Genomic DNA, 20,013 nt, shown 5'->3' with positions numbered 1-20,013 from the left:
ACAAGGAAGTGTACCTTTAACACAGAAGGGGGGAAACAGATTGAATTAACTCTTTCTCTGCTGACCAGCTGCAGCAGCGTGGGCTCTGTCTCGAGTTTTTGGGATGGACACTGGGGATTTGAGGCTATCAGTGAAGGAGTAAAACCCATGTGCCTAGCCAGAGACGGACCCCCAGGGCTGAGCCCCGGCACTGTGATAGCTACCTTGTAATTCTTCTGGGCTCCATGAAGCTGGGAGAGTCACGCCTCCTCTTCCTGATAGGGGAGTAGCTTCTGGAGCGGCGCCTGGCCCGGGCAGGATCCGTGTCACTATGCCGTGTTCGGGGCTCATTGTCTTTCTCTCTGGATCAAAACCACACGTGTTAGCTGGGGCTGCATGCACCCTGGTGCGCAGGTCTGCTACAGGCCTATACGTATGTCCTGTGTGGCCCTGAGCATGATTTGCGTCTGTGTAAGTCCGTATTTTACTTGTGCTGACCCCGTGTAGGAATAGAACCAGGAGCGGTGGAGTTAAAAACACAAGCCTCTCCTGGGTGAGCTAAAGGAGCAGCTCCAGTAGTTTGGCAGCAGTAGCAGACCCATAAATCCCTTACCTTGTCTAGCCACACGGGTATGCCGAAGAGCCGCACCGTGTTAGCACACCTTACATCTGGGGCTTCCCTGTGCAATATAAACGTTAGCGATGGAACAGGTCTAGTAGGTCCCATCTGGTCCATCTCACAGGATCCAGTGTAGGACCACTACAGTGTGTCCTCTGAATGCTTTGCTTTGCCTGGCTCAAGAGATGGGGCTTCCGTGGTTGTGCATGTGTGTGTCTCTGCACCCCGACGTGTGAGCAAGCTGGCTGCCATAGGGCTAGCCCTGGGGACCACGCAGAAGCCTCAGCTAGGGCAGGATGCGGCGGCATCTCTATGGAGCTGGTCCCACTTGTGTACCGCAGGGCTGCCCTGGTTGCCATCAATTACATCTCCGGGTGCAATTCACCACCCCCTTGCTGATGGTTTGGGTGCTGAGCCTCTTAGAGATGCCGGTCTCTCTCTCCCTGCCTGCCTTGCCCCAGCCACTGAGCTGCTGGAGCTGATTACCCCGAGGTTGGCACAGGCAGAGAAGGGAAAAGATGTTCTCAGTGAAGGAATGGTTTCCCCCATCTTGGTCTGACAGAGACCGTTGCCCTTCTGGCCACCTTGAAAGCGCATTTCTTTACTCAGGCCTCTCCTGATTGGCTGGGTTGGTGTGTAAGGCACGTGTCTTCATCCAGGGGCATGCACAGAAATTTAAATTTGACCCCTTTTGGAGGGGCACTGCCGTGCCCCACCCTTCTTTCCACCCCCCCTTCCCCATCCTGGGAGGAGCTTGCTCTCCCCTTCCCCCCGCCCTGGCCCTGGCAGGTGATCACTTTCCCGATGCCCGGGGACGGAGGAGTTCTGTGCCCCTGATGATTACTGGGGGGCCTGTGCCCCTGCTTGCCCCCCCTTGTGCACACCCCTGGATGCATCTGTCTCCATCTGTACGCTTGTGTGTGTGTGAACATGGTCTGTGTGCATACCTGTATTCATGTGTGCGCTGGTGTCCTTGTGTGTGCGTGTGAACACGGACTATGTGCATATCTGTGCTGGCATCTTCACGCACGCCTGTGCCAGCGTGTCTCTGTGCCCATGTACCTCTCCCACCCCGTGATCCTGTCTCGGCAGACATATGCTGCTGGTGTCTTACCTGCTTGCGTTTTTTTTCTGCGACGGAGACCGGCTCCGGCTCCGTACGGCTCTTTTCTCCCGGGATCGGGACCGGGATTTGGACGGGGAACCACTGGAGCTCCAGGAGCTGCTCCTGTGACCGGGACTCCGGGACAGGCTCTTCTTTCTCTCTGAGTTGTGCCGGGAGTGCTTGACCGGGGACTGGGAGCTGCTATTTGGCCTGCCTCGGTGGTGTCTGTCCTTCTCTCTGAAGACCATTGGATCAGACAACCAGTCACCGTCTCATCCAGCTCGAGCTCAAAAGCCACATTCCCCATCACCCGCTGGCTTTCACCACGTTTCCAAGGGGACAGGAAAACACCACCCACTTCCAACTGAAGCCTTGAGAACAATGACGTGTGGGCACCCAGGAGCAACGGGGGTCAGGGCCTGATTTTCAGACGTGCTGGTCACCCATAATTCCAAATGAAGTCAATGGGACCCTTGGGTGCTTTGAAAATCAGGCCATGAACGTGCAGTGAGCCCACACGACTGTGTCAATAAGCAAGGCGCTGCTAACCTGCACATCAATGACTAAAGTAGGGCTAATCGTCATTTTACTCTTTGCTTAGAATAGCTACTTCTGCTGCCAATGCACTCCATAGACCGGGCTTACTTAACCTATGGAACTCACTGCCACAAGAGAATACTTAGGCCAAGTTTTAGCAGGATTCCAAAAAGTCTGAGACAGTCATATGACTAATAGGGACCTCAACACGCCCATCAGATAGGACAAATATTTGTGAAGGGGATACAAATCCTCATGCTTCAGGGCATAAGCCAGCCACTCACTTCTAGGGTCAGGAAGAAACTTCCCACAGGAGCAGGCTATTCCACCACCGTCCACGAGGGGGTTTCTAGCACCTTCTTCTGAAGCATTTGGTGCCAGCCACTGTCAGATATGGACCAACAGCCTGGCGGTGCCTGTCTTCCTAGTACTGGGAAATGGAGGTACAGTGTCTTTGGGTTTCTGTGTATGGTGTCTGATCCTGATTCTCAGGGGGTTGCCATGTGATCCACAGGCAGATGAGAAAAGAATAAACTGGAAGCAGCTTTTCGCCTCTGGGCGCAAATCCTTGCAAAGATGGAACGTGCACACCTGAAACCCGCACCTCTGGATACGGCCCTGCTCTGGACTGATCCCTTTTCCAATCTATGGACGGGGCAGATAAGGCAGGGCAGGTGGTTCTCTCTGACTGGGCCAGCGAATCCTGTGCACTGAACGCCTGATACCCAGCCTATGTTCCCCCTTCCCTACTACGCCACCCACCCAGAGCAATCCGTGGTGTGAGTGCCCGTTGGATCCATGGCGCCTGCTCTCACTCCTTGCCTTTAGGACCTGCCACGCCAAGCCCAAAGACCCGACTGGTGCCCTGCACGACAGCTCCCCCGGCGCCAGGATCATTTCCGTCACTCTCCCTGTCCGTCCACCTTTCTGGCAACCAGGTGCTCAAAAGCGAACACGGTGTGCTGGGGCGATCACACCACAGCCATGGGAAGAGGCCCTGCTGTCTCCATGGCAGACGCCTCTTCTGAATGCGGCTGTCTATCTCTCATGCCCCCCGTGGTGTCTCGGCCTCTCATGTATTTACCCACCCGGCGAGGCAGGGCAGGGCTGTTCACCCCATTGTACAGGTGGCCTGGAGAGACAGAGCAACACCCAAGGGCACGCAGGGAGTTCACGGCAGGGCAGGGAATTGAACGCAGCTTTCCTGAGCCCTGGGTGAAATGCCAGTTGACCTCACCGGTAGAGGATCAAACCCTTCAGGCAGCGACTGGACTGTAAGGTCCCTGGGCCTCCCCCACCCCCTTCTTCATGGCACCGACTCTTACTTTTTCAAGTGCGCCCCATGGTTCTTCTCTGCCCCCAGCGTGGCTGGGTAGGGGTGCGAGCAGCCTGACCCCTCCGAATCGCTGCTGTAGTCCGTGCGGCTGAGCGAGCGGGGGGACTCCTTCTGGGCCAAGGGCTTGGCCTTGCTCCTCCCCTTGTGTTTCTGCAGCGACCCGGACCGGGAGCGACGTCGGTGGAGGTGCTTGGCTCCTCCGGAGCATCGGCCTCCTTTCTCCAGCGACCTGAGGCTTCTGGGGCCTCGTCTGCTGCCTTTGGAGCGGGGGGATGGCGGCTCGGTCTTGACGTGCGCCCTGGGAGAAGGAGACGCAGAGTCCAGCCTCTGACAGGAAGAAAGAAAACAGGGGTGGGGAGGAAAGAAGAGAAGAAAGAAGGGGAAAGAGGTCTTTAAAGAGGAACCCCCAGCCAGACGTGCAATTCACAACGTCAACGCACATTGCATAAGGCAGGCTACACAGAACTCTACTCTGAATCTGCCCCTCCTGCTCAGCCTTTCAACCTCAACGATGCAGCTCATGCAAATCTCCGCATGCAAAACACAAAATAAATCCATAAATCAAAAACTGGAAGAAGGGAGGGAGAATTCAAATGAAAAATCATCTGAAACGGAGTTTAAAAAAAAACCCAAAATAAACTGTGTGTAAACGCCAAACGAACTAAAAAAAAAAAAAAGAAAAAAAGTGAGAGGTTGGAGGGGGAGAAATAAATTGGACTTAACGAGGAAAAACCAAACCAAACCAGGATGTTGGAGGAAATGGGGCTGAGGAGCAGGAATGAAGTGGGGGGGTCTTGTATACGGTGTTTGATTTGAAACAAATCAAGGTGCGAGGAAGACAGCACAAAAAGATGGTGAAGGGTAGGGGCCGGGAGGTAATGGGTGGGGGGAGGGCAATGGGGAAAACAAAGTATAAAAAACAAAAAGAAGGAAGAGAAACATTAAAGAAAGAAAGAAAAAAAAAAAAAAAAAAGAAAACTCCACAAATGTCATCATTACTGAAATAAACGAATGTTTCTGAACTCTTCCTGGGAAACATTTTTATCTGTCACTGCAGAGCTCTGCTGAGTTCTCATCCGCGCTCTACATTGACTCCTGCTTTCTGCTTCCTTTTTTTTTTTTTTTTTTTCCTCCTTTTCGTTAAATTCTGATTTTTATTTTTTTTTAAGTCCCTCTTGGTTAACATCCACTTACCAAAAAAGTGGTATTTCCTCCTTTAGTAGGTAAGGTATGAAGAGAAGGGAAAAGCGGGGCAATATAAGTGCATCATTAGATTCACAAAAATGCAAGAGAGAAAGAGAGAGAGAGAGAGAGAAAGAGAGAAAGAAGAGAAATAAAACGAAACAACTCGCTTCTCCTAGGCCTCGGAAACATCAACCATGTGAGAAACCAACTCTAGCTGGATTTGCATTTGCATAAGCTCTGCTTTGTTTGGTAAGCAAGTTCACTGTACGAGCACCTTTTTTGTTTGTTTGTTTGATGGATTTTACTTAAAAAAATCAAGTTCAAAGCCTTTCGTGTCTGCATATTTCACCTGGTGCCCTGCTACTCGGACATTCAATAGCAGGGAATCAGCCTGCCAGATAGAGCAAAGGCCTGCAAGAATTGTCCAGGACACGCTTTATAGGCAATGAAATCCCATGGTGTGGATGGGAGTGGGGTAGTAGGACAGTGGTACCAGCAAGATTTCTTTTCCAATGGTAATATTCCAAAGTCTAAACAATGGCCCATGTGGCACAAGAGAGGCCTATGAGAAAGCAGTACAATTTCACATTGAATCTTAACTACGATATGGCGGGAGCCTGCAGGTTGGCTGGAATCCCTTAGGCATGGAATTGCGTCGCTCGATATGAAATATACACGCGGATTTGTCCATGGGAAGCTAAGTTCTGACACCTCGCAGTACATCAGAGAAGCTAAAGGGGGAAAAGGGGCAATTTCTCCCCGGATTTTAAAGTGAGAGACAACGCCACTGCTGCCGTCTGGACCTGCAGGCGTGGCAGCCTTTTCGTTTCATTCCAACTGGGTGCAGACGCACCCTGTTGATTAAGATGCGCTGCCCAGTGGTGGCTGACAGATCAGCTGGCCAGTGACTGCACAGGACAGTGTGATCAGTCCAGTGCATCCCTCTGAATACAGGGAATCAATAAATGGTGGCTGCTGTTTTGCTGCTATGCTGTTCATGACATCCCTGCCCAATTGGTTCGCTTGCCTATTGGGATCTAGTGACACTGTCTAAACATTAGCTAATGTACACCCCTTTGGGGGGGAGGTCAGCATTACTGTCCCCATTCCACAGATGGGAAAACTGAGGCACAGAGCAGTTCTGCTCACTCCCCTAGTCCGCACTACTTGAGTGTCTGGCGCTTGGGCTTCCATTTCACCCTCCGCCCATTTGTACAACCTGGGGAAGCTCGTGATACACTGACAATGGAAATCTAGCAATGGTCCCTGTTGTCAGTGCTGGAGGCTAATGGCAAATTGGGGCGGGAATCATCAGATATATACTATTGTAAGTCACAGCAATGTTCGCGTGTTTCACTAGGATGTATCTTCAAACCGCCCCAAATACACGTTATAGAACTTACGGCTGATCTTGCTTCAAGAGTAAACTATGGGCCAATCCAATGTCCATTAAAGTCAGTGGAAAGGCTCCCTCTGATTCAGTGGGTTTTGGGTCAGGCTTTATGAGGCTGAATATCTCCAGAATCCCTGCAAGCGGCTGCAGCCTGGTTCCTATGAGCAGCCAGAGGACACTGAAAAGCATTTGAGCTAACAAGCACAAAACGGGGTCCTACATCTATCCTTAACTCTGCCCCACGTCTATCCTTAACTCTGCCCCACGTCTATCCTTAACTCTGCCCCACTCTCACATTCTTTTCACCTTGCCTCGATCTTGACCTCCCTGTTGCACTAGTGCTCTCTGCCGACTCACACCTGCTAATACGATTGGTTTAGTCACACCTCTGACTTCCATTCTCCCCAGGGCAGCTTTCCACACGTCCTACAGTTCACACTGCTGTTTATTCTTCGCTTCGCTGGAGAGCAGAGGGCCGATGAGAATAAAGGAACCACCCCCTGGCTGGATTCAGACCTGCACTTACCCAAGCGGCCAACACACCTTAATTCTGATCTGGCAGACCCCCTGCTGGTCCATTGCCGGCACCCCACATAGCTCTGCCGATGCACCTTACACCTGGCCTGGATTAGCCCCTGCTAGTCCAGCCCTGGGACTCCACACTGGTCTACCTATGCCCGTAGTATTGGGCACTCTGCAAATCCACGGTCCTTTCCAAGCAGAGATTGCCAGCGGCGTCGAGCAGCTTCTGCTCCGTTGGTGGTTAGAGATTGGCCTGAGAGTGAAAAATTCACTGCCGCTTGAGGCAGCCTCAGCTCTCCCGTGGGGAAAGGCTGAGGCTCCCCTTAACCAAGGCAAAAGGCACTCTTCAGCCGCCTCAACGGGGAACAGGGTTGCCCTGAGCGGTACCTGGTTGGCAGCGCTGCAAACTGACAGCCTCTCTTTACCCACAGCTCAGACACAGCGCGGGAATCTGCTGCACAAACTTAGTGAGTACAAGCTTAATGCTCATGATCTCCCCCTCCGAGTGCCACAGCTGTGCCAATCTAACCCCGGGTGCAGACGCGGCTAGCTCAATGGGAGACTGTTTCCACCGACCTAGCTACCATCACTCAGGGAGACGATGTTCCTACAGCAACAGGAAAACCCCTTCTATCACCTCAGGCCGACTCTGTGCTTCAGGCGTGTGCCGGCATAGCTATGGCGCTGTCGCTATGCCACTATAGTGCCTGCATCGTAGCCTCAGCCTGATATTACAAACCCTGCACGCGTCCCATCATCTCGTGAGTAACCTTCCACCGCTAGCATGCGCCCTTGGCCCGGGAGCAGCCTGCAAAGTGACTGGAGGCCACGCTCTCTTTGGGCAGCTGCACCAGAGTTTGGAAAACTAGAACACCTGTCTCCTTCAAGCAGCTCAAACCTTTGCAGGGGCCTGGGGAAGTTAAGGGTGAAATCCACCCCTCTCCCAGGGCAAAGAGCCAGTGCACCTATGCCCCCACTCAAACCCTACTTTGAGGATGTATAGGCAGGACGTTGCTAGCGTTACAGTAACAAAAAGAAGGTGAATTCTCCTGTAAGTGTAAAAAAAGTTTCTACACTAAGAGATTCCCTCATTTTAAAAGTAAGTCTATTAATAACCGTGCTTTGGATGTTTACTGAAGGACTCAACATCGAAATGAGTAGGCAAGTGAGCGTAGGGTTTGTCTACACAAACATTTAGTTCGCAGCAAGCTGGGGTCTGAAGCTACCTGTTCGTGTGGACTCTGCTGACATGTGCTGACCGATGTGCTATGAGCTAGCCCTTTTTGCAACAGATCAAAGCGCTGGGGATCTGTGTCAGCGGGGTCCCCATGGGCATTTGGGCTGCAGTGAGCTAGTGTGGGGTAGATGAACACTCCAGCTTGCCGCAAACTGGTTATTCATGTAGACAAGTCCCTGGTGTTGTGTCTGTAGTTTAACTAGTTCACCTGCAAGGGGCTAACATTTTACAAATTCCGGTATCATGTCACATTAGACAAAGCATCCGCATAATTCCCCAAGTGTTTCGTAAACACACTTGCAAACATATGCCAAATGGGAAATGGCTGGGCGGGCAGTGCCACTGAAAAAAGGATCCGAGGGTGAGAGTGGATCACAAACTGAACAGGAGCCAACGAGCTGCAGTCGGGATGTCAAAGGCTAATGTCATGCTGGGTAGTACGTAAGACACGGATGGTAATTGTCACATTCTGCTTGACATCGGCAAGGCCTCAGCTGGTGAACTGTGTCCAGTTCTGGGCACCACACTTTAAGAAAGATGTGGACAAATTGGAGAGGCTCTAAAGGAGAACAACAAAAATGATCAAAGCTTTAGAAAACCTGACCTGTGAGGAAAGGCTAAAAAACTGTCTTGAGAAAAGAAGACTGGGGGGGAGGAACCTGATAAGCCTCCAACTGTGTAGAAGGTTGCTTGGAAGATGACAGTGATTAATTGTTCACCATGGCCATTGAAGGCAGGACAAGAAGTAATGAGCTTAATCTGAAGCAAGGGAGATTTAGGTTAGATATTAGGAAAAGCTTTCTCACGGTAAAGCGAGAACTGGCTCCCAAGGGAGGCTGTGGATTCCCCGTCATTGGAGGTTTTTAAGAACAGGTTGGACAAACATTTGTCAGGGCTGGTCCCGCCTCAGTGCAGGGGGCTGGACGACATGACCTGGCAAGGTCCCTTCCAGCCCGACGTGTCTATGATTTGATGATCTCATCAAGGGGTCTGGATTTCAGCCAGAGCTGGCCACATGCCGACTGAGAACCAGGCCCCTTCGGAGCATCTCAAGCCGGGCAGGCCAACATGGAGGCCTCCAAGATCACTCGTCGCTTCTGAAAAGATCAGCCCCGTGACCTGGCTGGTAACACATCTCGGCCTCCTGTGTGAAGGCTGAATGCCGATGTGTGCTGTTGACATGGCAAGCGACGGCACCTGCAGCTCGAAGCCTGCGTTCAGTCAGCAGGTTACTGGGAGTTGCCATCTATGCTTGCAGAACTCCTCATCGAGGGGGAAATTCACCTTGTGCATCAGTCAAGCCCAAACTGATCTCTGCCGGAAACACAGGGGTGAATTTCACCAGCTGAGCCCAGAAGCAGTGAGCTAGTCTGTCTGCTCCCTTCATCACCTGGCATTGTGGATTTTCCGGCAAGGTGGGCAGGGCTCTGGGAAAACCCCTAGGATATGTGGGACCTGTCCTTGGAGAGATGTGCCAGTATGCTTGGAGGATGCGGTGGATAGTAAGTCCTGACTCTCCTCTCAATTACAAGCATGTAAATCTCCACTGGTGGCCATAATGGAACGATACGGATGTGAGACTAGAATCAGACCCTTACCAGCACTTCAGTGTCATTCTAGTGCTGAAACTGGGATCTGGCAATCTCTTTTAAGATGATTTTAACTTCAGTGATGGGGGAAAAAGCTTCTAATGGGAGCTCTGCTAAATAATTGCACCAACAAATCTGACTGTGATCTATTTTTAACATGTTGTTACACACTTAGGCCCAATTCTGCAAAACGTTAAGACTGAGAGTAGATCCACCAAAAAGCTATGCCAGGGCGTGGATATTTGCACAGTCCAGCTCGTTGTGCCATAAATTGGCCTTGTTCGCAATTTTTTCCCCCTGGAGACGGGCCCCTTTTCCAGTGGAAACTGGATCATTCTGAGCCAAAATCTGGTATTGCTCATGTTTGCATGTCGAAACCGCCCAGTCAAAAGCTTTGAAATTTCACAGGGTTTTGGTTTAAAATTATCCATCGGCATTTTGTCAAATTCTGCAGAAAAGCAAAAGCCTGAAGGGTTTAATTGCCGCAAAGGGAACGGCAGAGAGGTGATGCCCAATTTAACAGCGCTTTTTTTCACCACTGCGGCCCAGCCTCTGTCTGATCTTGGCACATCCCTAGGGGGCTGGGACCACCCTCACTGAGCTCAGTGGGAATTTTTCCATTTGCCTCAATGGGAAATGGCCTGAGTCGGAGTTTTCACATGGCGCCTCAGTAAGGATTTGGGAACCTAGGCGTGCGTCTTTGAAAGTCGTGCCCTCCTCCTCCCACCTGATCAGGCCCATAATTTACAACATGCTCTCCGGTCCCAATTCAGCAAAGCGCATGTATTAAAGTCAATGGCACATAAGCAGGTGTTTAAAGTTAACTATGTGCTTACGTGTTTTTCCACAGAGGGACGATTTGCTGAATCAAGACCAAGCCCAACCAAAAAACTGCTGCGTAGCCTGAGCCAGAAGTCACAAGTGGAACAAGAGGCTGATTAAAAGATGATAAAAAGAACATCTCTGCATTGTCTTCTTCCCCCTCCCCTCAATGATCTAATGGACTCAACTTCCTCAGCTTCCAATAAACCAAGAAATAACCACGCTGGAATAATCATTAGAATCACTGGTCCTTTTTGGTTTGGTTTTGTCTCTATTTGTCATTACATTTGTTTGTTTTGTTACCCAGCCCCTAAAAAAACCACAGAGGAAATCAAATTGACTAGACATAATTGTACCATTTATGGAAACAAACACAAAGTTGGAGGGCTAAAACACACAGAAATGCATTCTAACAACGGAACAAGAAAAGGGGCGGGGGGAAAAGGAAAGAAAGAAAAAAAAATTACATGGACAGAAAAAAAAGTGAAAGAAAAGCATGGCTTTGTAGCTAATTGGAAAAAATAATACAAGTTAAAAAATTATATAGAGCCACCAAAAAGAGACAAAATGAACTAGAGAAAGAGAGAGAGAGAGAGAGAGAGAGAGAGAAAATAACATTAAATCAAGCTACGGTGCTTTTCAACAGGCTCATCTGCAGAAGAGAACGTGCAGAGGCGGACAAAATACCTACCTTCTGCTTTGTCAGTGACAGGAATGCAATAATAAAAAAGAAAACAATAAACTCCACATTTGGAGTGCAGAATGGGAAAAAGACAATGACTCTTTAGTAATGTGATTCAGACCCTTTGCTGATAACGCTGGTTTTGTTTTGAGCTAGTTTGGCTAGTCCGCATTGTTCTGGTTTTCACTGATAGTTTGGCGAGCGAACGAGGCGGGCCATGCTGGGGTTTGGTTTGGTCGTTTAACCAGCCCTCTGAACAGCAGCGCTTCGTTCCGCTTTTAAAGTCTCTACGTAACGTCACAAAGTCCCCAAGAGCATGCAAGTAAAGCAACGGATGATGGCAGAACATGTCAAGGTTTTTGGGTCGTTTTGGCACTGGGATAAGCTAGGAGTGGCCCACAGAAAAAAAAAAAAAAAGAGAGAGAGAGATACCAGAAAGCAAGTGTGGGTGAGAGAGGGGAAGAGAGGGAGCCGTAAGGGAAGCCAACCAGAGTGAAAGGATGGGATGAAAATGGGAATGGTCCATTTAAAAGGGAAGTCAACCTCCACCTGAACACTGGCAATATTGTGTGTTTGTCCCCGACAGGCCAATACTCCTCCCAGTCTAATTTGGGGGGTGGGGTTTGGTGAACACAGCTCAAGAGACGCATTCAATCACTACAACCCCCCGCTCCCCCAGTTTCCAAGCTCCAGACCGTTCTCTGGGGTTTGAAGGAACAGCACCACTGCGTGACGGATAATGTGGGCTCCTGTCTGCATTAGCCCGTGTCAAGGTCCACTCCACCAAAGCAGTTAGGCAAATTACAGCGAGGCCAAATCTTGTGGTGTTACCGCCAGGCTCGTGATATTTGGTGGGCTTTGCGGGGCTTTTTCAAAGCTCCAGGTCCGGGATTCATGAACACGTGAGAACCTCAGGTGTCATTTAAAAATCAAGGACAGGTTCTGGTCCTAGTGGCTGTGGAGCAAAGCTTGAAGCTGACCAGAAGCCATCATTAAGGCCATGATGAAATTTGAACTGAGGCCCATTAGATACACGATCTAGCTCCGTGTGTGTTCTTATTCAGCGGGACACAGTGGGTTGCTAACATACATAAGAGCCATGGACAGACAGGTGATCTTAGAGTTGTAAGACCTTCAGGGCAGGGACTGTCTTTTCGTTGTGGGTGTGTACAGCACCTAGCACAATGGGGCACTGGTCCATGACTGGGGCTTTCAGGTGCTACCACAATACAAATAAATAAATACATAACAAGAATAATAATTATAACCAGTGACTGACTTTTGTAACTTGAGAACAGAAACAAAAGGACACATTGGTTTTTTTAGGGGGGGGTTAGATTTTGAATTTTGAAATAAGCCCAGCGACTTTTCTTATCTGCAGTTATCTTCCCTTTTAAATTCTCTGTTCAAAATAGAGAGATGAAAATACAATGTTCCACGGTTGTCAATATTAAGATAACACAGCTGCTTTTTTTTTTTTTTCTTCTCCACATTAACACACAGCAAAGCAAAAAATTCTAGAACAACACGACGACAACAGGAAAAAAATAGAGAAATATATAGTTTGCATTTCTGTACATGACGGAAAAATAAATCAATAATTAAAAAAAAAAAAAAAAAAGGAAACTAAACAAGGAAAAAGCATGTTAAGTTGCCCTTCCCTCCCCCGTATCCCTGCCTCCGCTGAGCAAGAAATGGAATTTTATATTACCGTTTTTCAAACGGGAGGCTAAAGAAAAACACAGATGGGATTAAAAAGAAAACACACAAAAAAAAAAAAAGAGAGAGAGAGAGAGAGAGAGTTGTCGGAGAAAAGCACCACCAGTGCTCGTTAACAAAAGGAACTCGTGGTTATTCAGCCGCGACTCTGATATGATGGGGCAGCAATGAAGGGAGATAGAGACGCTGGGCCGTTTTGGGTAATCTCTGCGTTGTTATCCAAATGACATGCTCAGCCGCTTGCCACAGCCACACGTAACCTTTGATCCTGTGTCAGGATTTCAGGGAGGGGGGTCACAAAGACTAATGACAATCGATAAATCCCCACGGGTTTGTCATGGGGGGCTAGGGGTGGGGGCGTAGAATCACAATAAAAATAAACCATATTAAAAAACCAACACAATATAGAGGAAATCAAAGAGCAGCTAGAGGGATTGGACTGAAGTCTCTAGGTTGGGCAATATGATTCTTCGTGGGGATTCACCTCCAAGGCTGTGGGGTTGGGAAAGGGAGGGAAGGAAAGGGAAGGGGAATATGAAAATGTAAAACCTGGTTGCCGAAATACACTAGAGCTGTTGGATTGTACAAGGCTACCACACACAGTCCCCCCGGTGCATTAAGAGCTCCAGTGCCTTTCTCATCACGTCCTGATCATTGTGGAATGAACAGGAAACCAGCCCCAGCTCTTTCCAAAACCCAAGCAAGTCAATGCAGAGACACCCGCTGACTTCGACAGGCTTTGGATCAGGCAGCACCTTGATACTGGAGACAATACAGGAGGTCTCTGATGCACAGCTTGAAAGCACAGTTCAGAGTTCAAGGCAGAACACGCCTCCCTGGCACAGGGCGGCTCCTTGAGCACTCCCCTTGGGAGACGCTCTCTCGGCCAGAAATCCCTGGGGAAACCTGTCCTAAAGCAAAGTTCTCCGTTACTTAGAGCTGACAACGGGGATTTCTGCCCCCTGGGAAATTCTGATACTTCAGCATTTGGTTTTGTCCCAAACTGGGATGAAAAGCTGGAAAATGTTGAAATTTTTCATGGACTTGAAATGTTCTGAAAAATCCCAGTTTGGAAATGGTGAACGCTTCTGTTTCGGCAGTTTTGGTGGAAATGAAACTTTCTGATATTCCCCAATTGAGACGTTTCCTTTCAGTTTGGTTGAAATGACCCAAAACGTTTCATTTTGAGTCAGTTCAACGTTAAACGGCATTTCCCTATTGTGCCGCATTGCCTCATGGGAGTTTGGGTCAGACATGCCCATTCTCTTCTACGGGCGGGTTCTACGGCAAGACTACATTTCCCATGATGCACCACACCATTCAGTAAGAGGGGAAAACATGTTACATCATGGATGATACAGTCTAGCCACGGTGCCTGACCCACAGGAAAGAAAGAGCTCTCAGGTACCCTACACTACAAGTCCCATGAGGCAATGCTGTAGTTTAATGTTGAACGGACTTAAAAGGAAACATTCTGGATCGGTTCAACAAACCAAAATATTTGGGCGAACTAGCCCAAAATGAAATATTTTGTTTCCATTTTCCTGAGGGAAAATTGAAATTTTCTTCCAGAAAATTTTGATTTTGCATAAACTACATTTTCCAAAAATCAAAAATCATTCCAATGGAAAATTTCCAACCAGCTCACTTCATTACGGCCTTCTGCTGGGGGCAGAGGGGCATCTTCTGAAAGGATTCCTTAATGACAGGCAGTACTGCCAATGAAAACACTCAAAAACCAGGAGTCAGCTCCACCCAAAATCATGAGATTGACTTAAAAAGCCATGAGATTTAAAAAAAATAAATAAATGCAGGGTTCTTTCGGATGGAAAGCAGTGTTGCCTAGAGGACAGAGCACAACACTGGGAATCAGGAGAACTGGGTTCAATTCCTAATTCTGCTGCTGGGTGACTACAGCCAAGTCACTTTGCCTCTCTGTGCCTCAGTTTCCCCATTTGTAAAAAGGGGATAATGATCCTGACAGCCCTTGTGAAGCGCTTTGAGCCCTAAAGAATAAAAGTGCTATACAAGAGCTGGGTATTTTCATTTGCCTCTTATTTGAGCTTTTAGGTTTCACATTTCAAGCATTTTTCCACAACCACAAGGGCTAGAAATTTACCAAGAAAAAAAAAAAAAAAAAAAGAGAGAGATTCTTTCATAATCACATGACTCCAGGAGGTGGGGTTTTAAGAAAAACTTCAAATATCATGAGACCTGCAATAAAACTGTGAGAGCTGGCGAAACAGGATCGATGCATGTAGAGGAACTGTATCTATCAGGCAGAGCTGGTGGAGAAGCAAAAACCCCTTTCACTTGCAAATATCTTTGCAAATAAAAGCGCTGGGTTCTGTTACTGGGATTTATGTCAGATCCTTTGCCAACTGCTAATGAATAACGATGCATTGGATGGAAATCAGGATCCGTGCAGGGCCTTGGCTGCCTGACAAAGGGGCTACAGCCGGGCCCAAGTTTGCAAAGGGATCTGTCTGCACAAATCCCTGCTCACTGAATGGCGTAAGGTCTCGAATTCGCCTCTCCCTTTGCAGAGCTGGCACGCGTTAAGCAACCTCTTCTGTCACGTGACAGGACAGTGAGACACAGGCATTGATTTCCCCCTGGGGATGTCCCTGCGTTGCGGGATGGGTAGGGAGAGGCAGCAGCCCATCCCTTGCACCCCACGGATGCAGGCTGGATGGGCAGAGCCAGGGGTGACTGGGCAGCCTGGAGAAGCCAACGGGGAGCAGGGGTTTGGAAGGAGTTGAGGGGGGACTATGGGGGAGGCAGAAAGAGGCAGGAGAGCAAACTGGGGGGTGGGAGGAGCCTGGCGTCCTGGGCAGCTGTTGGGGCAAACTCTCCATTCTGTCCCTGCTTCTTATTATCCCCCCATCATCTCAGCCTGACCCTTGGTGTCCCCAGCCTGGCTCCTTCTCCTCCTATGCCCCCAGCCTGTTCCCTGTGTCCCTCTTCTGCCCCTGTCCCTGCCCCTCTGTATTCATGTCAGGTTCTTCTCTGTGCGGGCTGGGCACTATGGCGGGGGCGAGAGGCAGGGCACGGATGCCGCCAGGTGCAGCTGGGGAAGTCCGGCTGCAGCTTGTTGGGTCCACGAGGCAGCGGCAGGGCGCTGGGACCGTGAGAGAAGAGGGAAGATGGCACGCAAGCCCCGTCCGCCGAGCCACACCCGCCCTGGCAGGATCCAGCCCTCAATCAGCCCCATTGTCGTTGGCAGCGAAGAACTCGACCAGCTCTGCCCGGGCACACGGAAGAGTCGGCCCACCAAGGCGAGCGCCTCCCCGCACACAGCCAGCCCCAGGACCAGGCACCGCTCACCCCCTGGCATTCAACACCTCGATCTCTCCCCAACTTTTCAATGTGCATTTGTGGGAAAGGGCCGTTGCTCAGAGCTCGTGTGTGGTGCAATTCACCCCTGTGCAGAGGGCCAGCCTGACACCTGTGCACCAGGAAGTCCCACGTGGGCCCTGTTTTGAGCATTGAAGTCAGACACGGGCCTAGAGCGGATCCTGCGCACAGGACGGACCGTCACACACTGGGCCCGTACCTCAGCGGGAGTAATCCATCTGTCCATCCTCATGTGCCCCTATCTATTTAGCCATCCACCCCGCTACATCCCCCTTTATCGGGGTCACAGAGCTGCCACTTTTCTGCAATAGCTGTGAAAAACCTTATTGGATTAAGTGATGTATTACAGTGGGCCGGGATTGTATGTCACCTCCCTCGGGGGGAGAGGAGACAGATGTGAGACCCCGGGAGTTTAAAAGACGATGTAGCCGAGTATGGACTTTTAGGACAACAAGTCTTAAGTGACTTCTCCCTAGGGATTCCCCAGGAAACTCAGCGCAAATCCAGTTATGCACAACCCCAGCCTTTTGAGGTTACCTCCTGCAGAGAGGGTCACGGGCTGCTGAGTAACTGCTACAAAAGACCGAGTTCAAAGACCTGAGCTGTCTAAACCCAGTTGTGGGTTTTGAAGGACTCAAACCTACCCGAGCCCTAGGCTGGAGTCGGGGGTGATCCCCGGGGAGCTTTTTTGGCAAGTCTGCAGTTTCTTTTCCTGCTTGAATAGGTTTTCTCTGCAATGCTTTCAGCTCTGAAATAAATAAGCTGGCCTAGAAGGAGCTGTTTGGTAACCTGAACTCCTGGCAATACGCTGGTCATAGCCCGTGGAGAGAAAGCAAAGGGCAGGCACTTGCCTGGCTTGGCAGTCTGGGGACATCACGGTGTAAACCAAGGAGCTCTGCAGCCTTAAACGCTCTGGTCAGACGTGGGTCTCTGCGTAGGAGAGGAGAGGGCTGGGAGCGGGAAAGCTTTAAGGGGTGCAGTCGAGGGAGCACCGAGGGGAAAACACAGAGGCAGTTGCCCTGAAACTGCGACACTGTGTCTGTCTGTCTGGCTTAGGGCTGTGTACAGCCCCCCGTCACCCTAGGATCTGAGCACCTTCCCAGTACACGACAGCAACAGCAAAGGTGTCAGTGGGTTCCCTGGAGTCTGTGGCACGTCTCCCATTTCAGGGTAAAAGCTCTGCCGGGGAAAGTCTTTTGGTTTTTACATTTTAGTCCTGTCTCTTGTGTATTACCGCCATTCCGTTTGAGAGCGTTTCGTTGGGAGGGCTGACTGGGTCGCAGGGGGAGCTTTGGACAGGGAACGCTTTGTCCCTAGCTCACTTCCTGCTGGGCTTTGGACCTGCGCTCTGCCAGACGAGTGCAGCTGGCACGGAATTTGGTCTTTGACAGGGCTGGGGCTTGATCCATTAATTGCTTTGAAAACTAGGACCACGGCCCTCAGCTGGCAGCAGAAAGTGAGTGGGAGCCAGTGGAGGGACGGGCACACAGGCCTGTTGGTGGAGGTAGGTGGCTGCATTCTGTACCAGCTGGAGCCTGCACATCGTTTTCACACTCAGCCTCAGATACAGTGACCCAAGCTGCAGCTGATGGATGCAGCGTCACCGTGGCCAGGTCCTGGTCTGGGAGGAAGGGATGGCATTTGGGGTGAGCTGGAGATGAAAGAAACGGACCCTCGCTGGACACCCAAGCTTAGCGAGGAGTCAACCAGGAGCCTGCGGCTCCACAGCGCAATCCCCCATGGGGCCTGTGAGCCTTCGACAGAAGAGGGAGAGAACACTTTGGCCAGCCCTTCCAAGCCTTTCCCCTTTCTAGCACGCACCATGTCGGTCTCGCTCGCTTTCAGTTTGAACCAGCAGCTCTTCGTCCAAGGACTGGCTCCTGTAGCATTCTGACCTGTCAAGTGGGGTGGTGGTTGCGTGGGTTGAGAATAAGAGAGAAATACACAGGTGAGTGTCACCGGCATCTTCCTGGCAGCTGAGCCCGTGACGTCTCCCCCTCTCCCCCAATGCTCTCAAGTAGATATTGAAGAGACGCAGGGACAGCGATGATCCCTCTGGGAACTGGAGGTCTTCACAAATCCCAAGGCCAGAGGGCAGCACTCGTCTGACCTCCTGTCTAACAGGCCTGAGAACTGCCTCGAAAATATTCCTAGCGCAGATGGTTGAGAAAACCATCCCGTCTTGAGTTCAAAATAGTCAGGGATGGAGAATCCACCGCCACGCTCGGTAAGTCGTTCCGGGGTCAATCACTCCCGCCGTTAGAAATGGGCGCCTGATTTCCAGTCTGAATTGGTCTCGCTTCAACTTCCAGGTGAGGGTCCTCGGAGGGGAGGGGCAACTATCCATCACCAGTCCGAGTTCTGCTGCAGAGGGGTGACAGGAATCGCCTCGAGGCAGTGAAAATGAAACCTTGTGGTGCACCACGTCAAACCGGAGTGAAATCAAGGGAGCTACACTGGTCTACACCAGCGGACGATCTGGCTCTGAATTCTTAACTGCCCTAAGCCCTAAAGGCGCACAAACCAGAAGAACCCAACGTATTCGTTTCAAAACCTCTCCATTTTTAAGCCAATCTCTTGATTTTTGGGGATCCTGAGTCCCGATGTGTGAACGCACGGGGACGTGATGGTTCCATTCCAAATCTGTGCTCCTGTGCGATCGGATTCTTGTTTACACTAAGACCCTTTTGCCGAGTGCTACCGGTGTAAAAGGACCTCACGCTGCGTGTAAATGTAACGCCCACTGTCAGAGCAGTGCAGCTGGGCCGCGGTCTGAATAAGAAGGAGGGTCAGTGTCTGTTCTGAATCCCACAGCGCTGAGCCAGAATGTTGCTAGCACAGATCCGTGCACTCGTGCAAGGTATGGACCAAACCCATCGCACGTGCACAGCAATTCCCCGGTGTAAACAGCTCACCATTTGACCGCAAAGGGACCGTGGCCTACTGCTGTGAATGCCTGCATTACACCGAATAAGATCCTTTCTTAAGTGGTAGGAACGCTCAGCACCACGCAGGATCAGGCTCGCTTTTGGGCACGTAGTTGCTGGGGATGAGAGAGGCAATTTGCAGGCCTAGGCATGCGGATTTGTTTCAGCAGCAGCGTTCCCTCATGCCCGGCTTCGAGCCGGCTCTCACGGTAATCTGCAAACAGATTCAAAGCTGCTATTCAGCTACATGTGCTCATCTCCCGGTTACTTGACTTATGTCGCCTTTAGTGGCTGATTGGTCTGTAGGTCCCTCTCCAGCATACAGACTTCACACGCCTCGCTCCTTCACCAGACAGGTCTCACTGGGCAGGAAATATGGTTCCAAACCAAAAGGCACTCCTGGAACAGTTCTAGGAGGCCTGATCTGATCTTGCTTACACTGGTTCCACACTCATAGCTCCACTGTCTTGCAGGGGGTTACAAGGGATTGTCACCAACGCAACAGAAATCAGTTCCACTCCAATTCCCCAAACCTCAAACACCCATAAAAGGTCCTTTTATCTGAAACAGTCTCATGGCCCCAGAGGTGTGTGAATTACACTGGGGCAGAGTCTTCTGTCAAGCTGGGGCAAACTTTGAAGGCAGTAGAATAACACTGGTGTAAATGAGAGAATTGGATCCGCTGAAAATATCGGCTCAGCAGAGACGGCCAGCATCCCAAATGATTCAGTCACCCCTCGGACGGCGGAGGCTGGGCCACAGAGACAGATGCAGCTGTTCAACAGGGAGACGGACCTGCATCCAGACCTCGGTGCTGAGCACCACTGAAAGCGGGAGTCGAGGTCCAAACTTTGCAGCTGGGTCCAACTTTTATACTGGGCCCAAACAAATCCCCACATCTGGCTCCAAACCCAGCTATGAACCCAGCTGCCTTTGACATTTCATGCGTGGCGGTAACAGGAAACAGTTGGGGGGTTTGTTAGTTTTAACCCACTTCTTGCGTG

General features: G+C 50.4%; 1 protein-coding gene across 1 annotated transcript in view; it reads right to left on the bottom strand.

Annotated features, from left to right (window-relative positions):
* Nucleotides 1–20,013, bottom strand: part of SRRM3 (serine/arginine repetitive matrix 3) — a 153,537-nt gene that overhangs the window by 4,877 nt on the left and 128,647 nt on the right. Inside the window, exons 13-15 of the mRNA XM_067537687.1 lie at nt 3,566–3,903; nt 1,713–1,940; nt 204–341 (exon numbers count right to left, since the gene is read on the bottom strand). Of these exons, the coding sequence (XP_067393788.1) occupies nt 204–341; nt 1,713–1,940; nt 3,566–3,903 (704 nt within the window). The remainder of the gene's footprint in view (nt 1–203; nt 342–1,712; nt 1,941–3,565; nt 3,904–20,013) is intronic.

Source organism: Emydura macquarii, unplaced genomic scaffold (assembly GCF_026122565.2).
Source record: "Emydura macquarii macquarii isolate MOO-44397 ecotype Brisbane River unplaced genomic scaffold, CSIRO-AGI_Emac_v2 contig_450, whole genome shotgun sequence".
NCBI classification, from domain to species: Eukaryota; Metazoa; Chordata; order Testudines; family Chelidae; genus Emydura; species Emydura macquarii.
The sequence above is the reverse complement of the archived record's forward strand: the minus strand, read 5'-3'. Positions and strand labels throughout refer to the sequence as shown.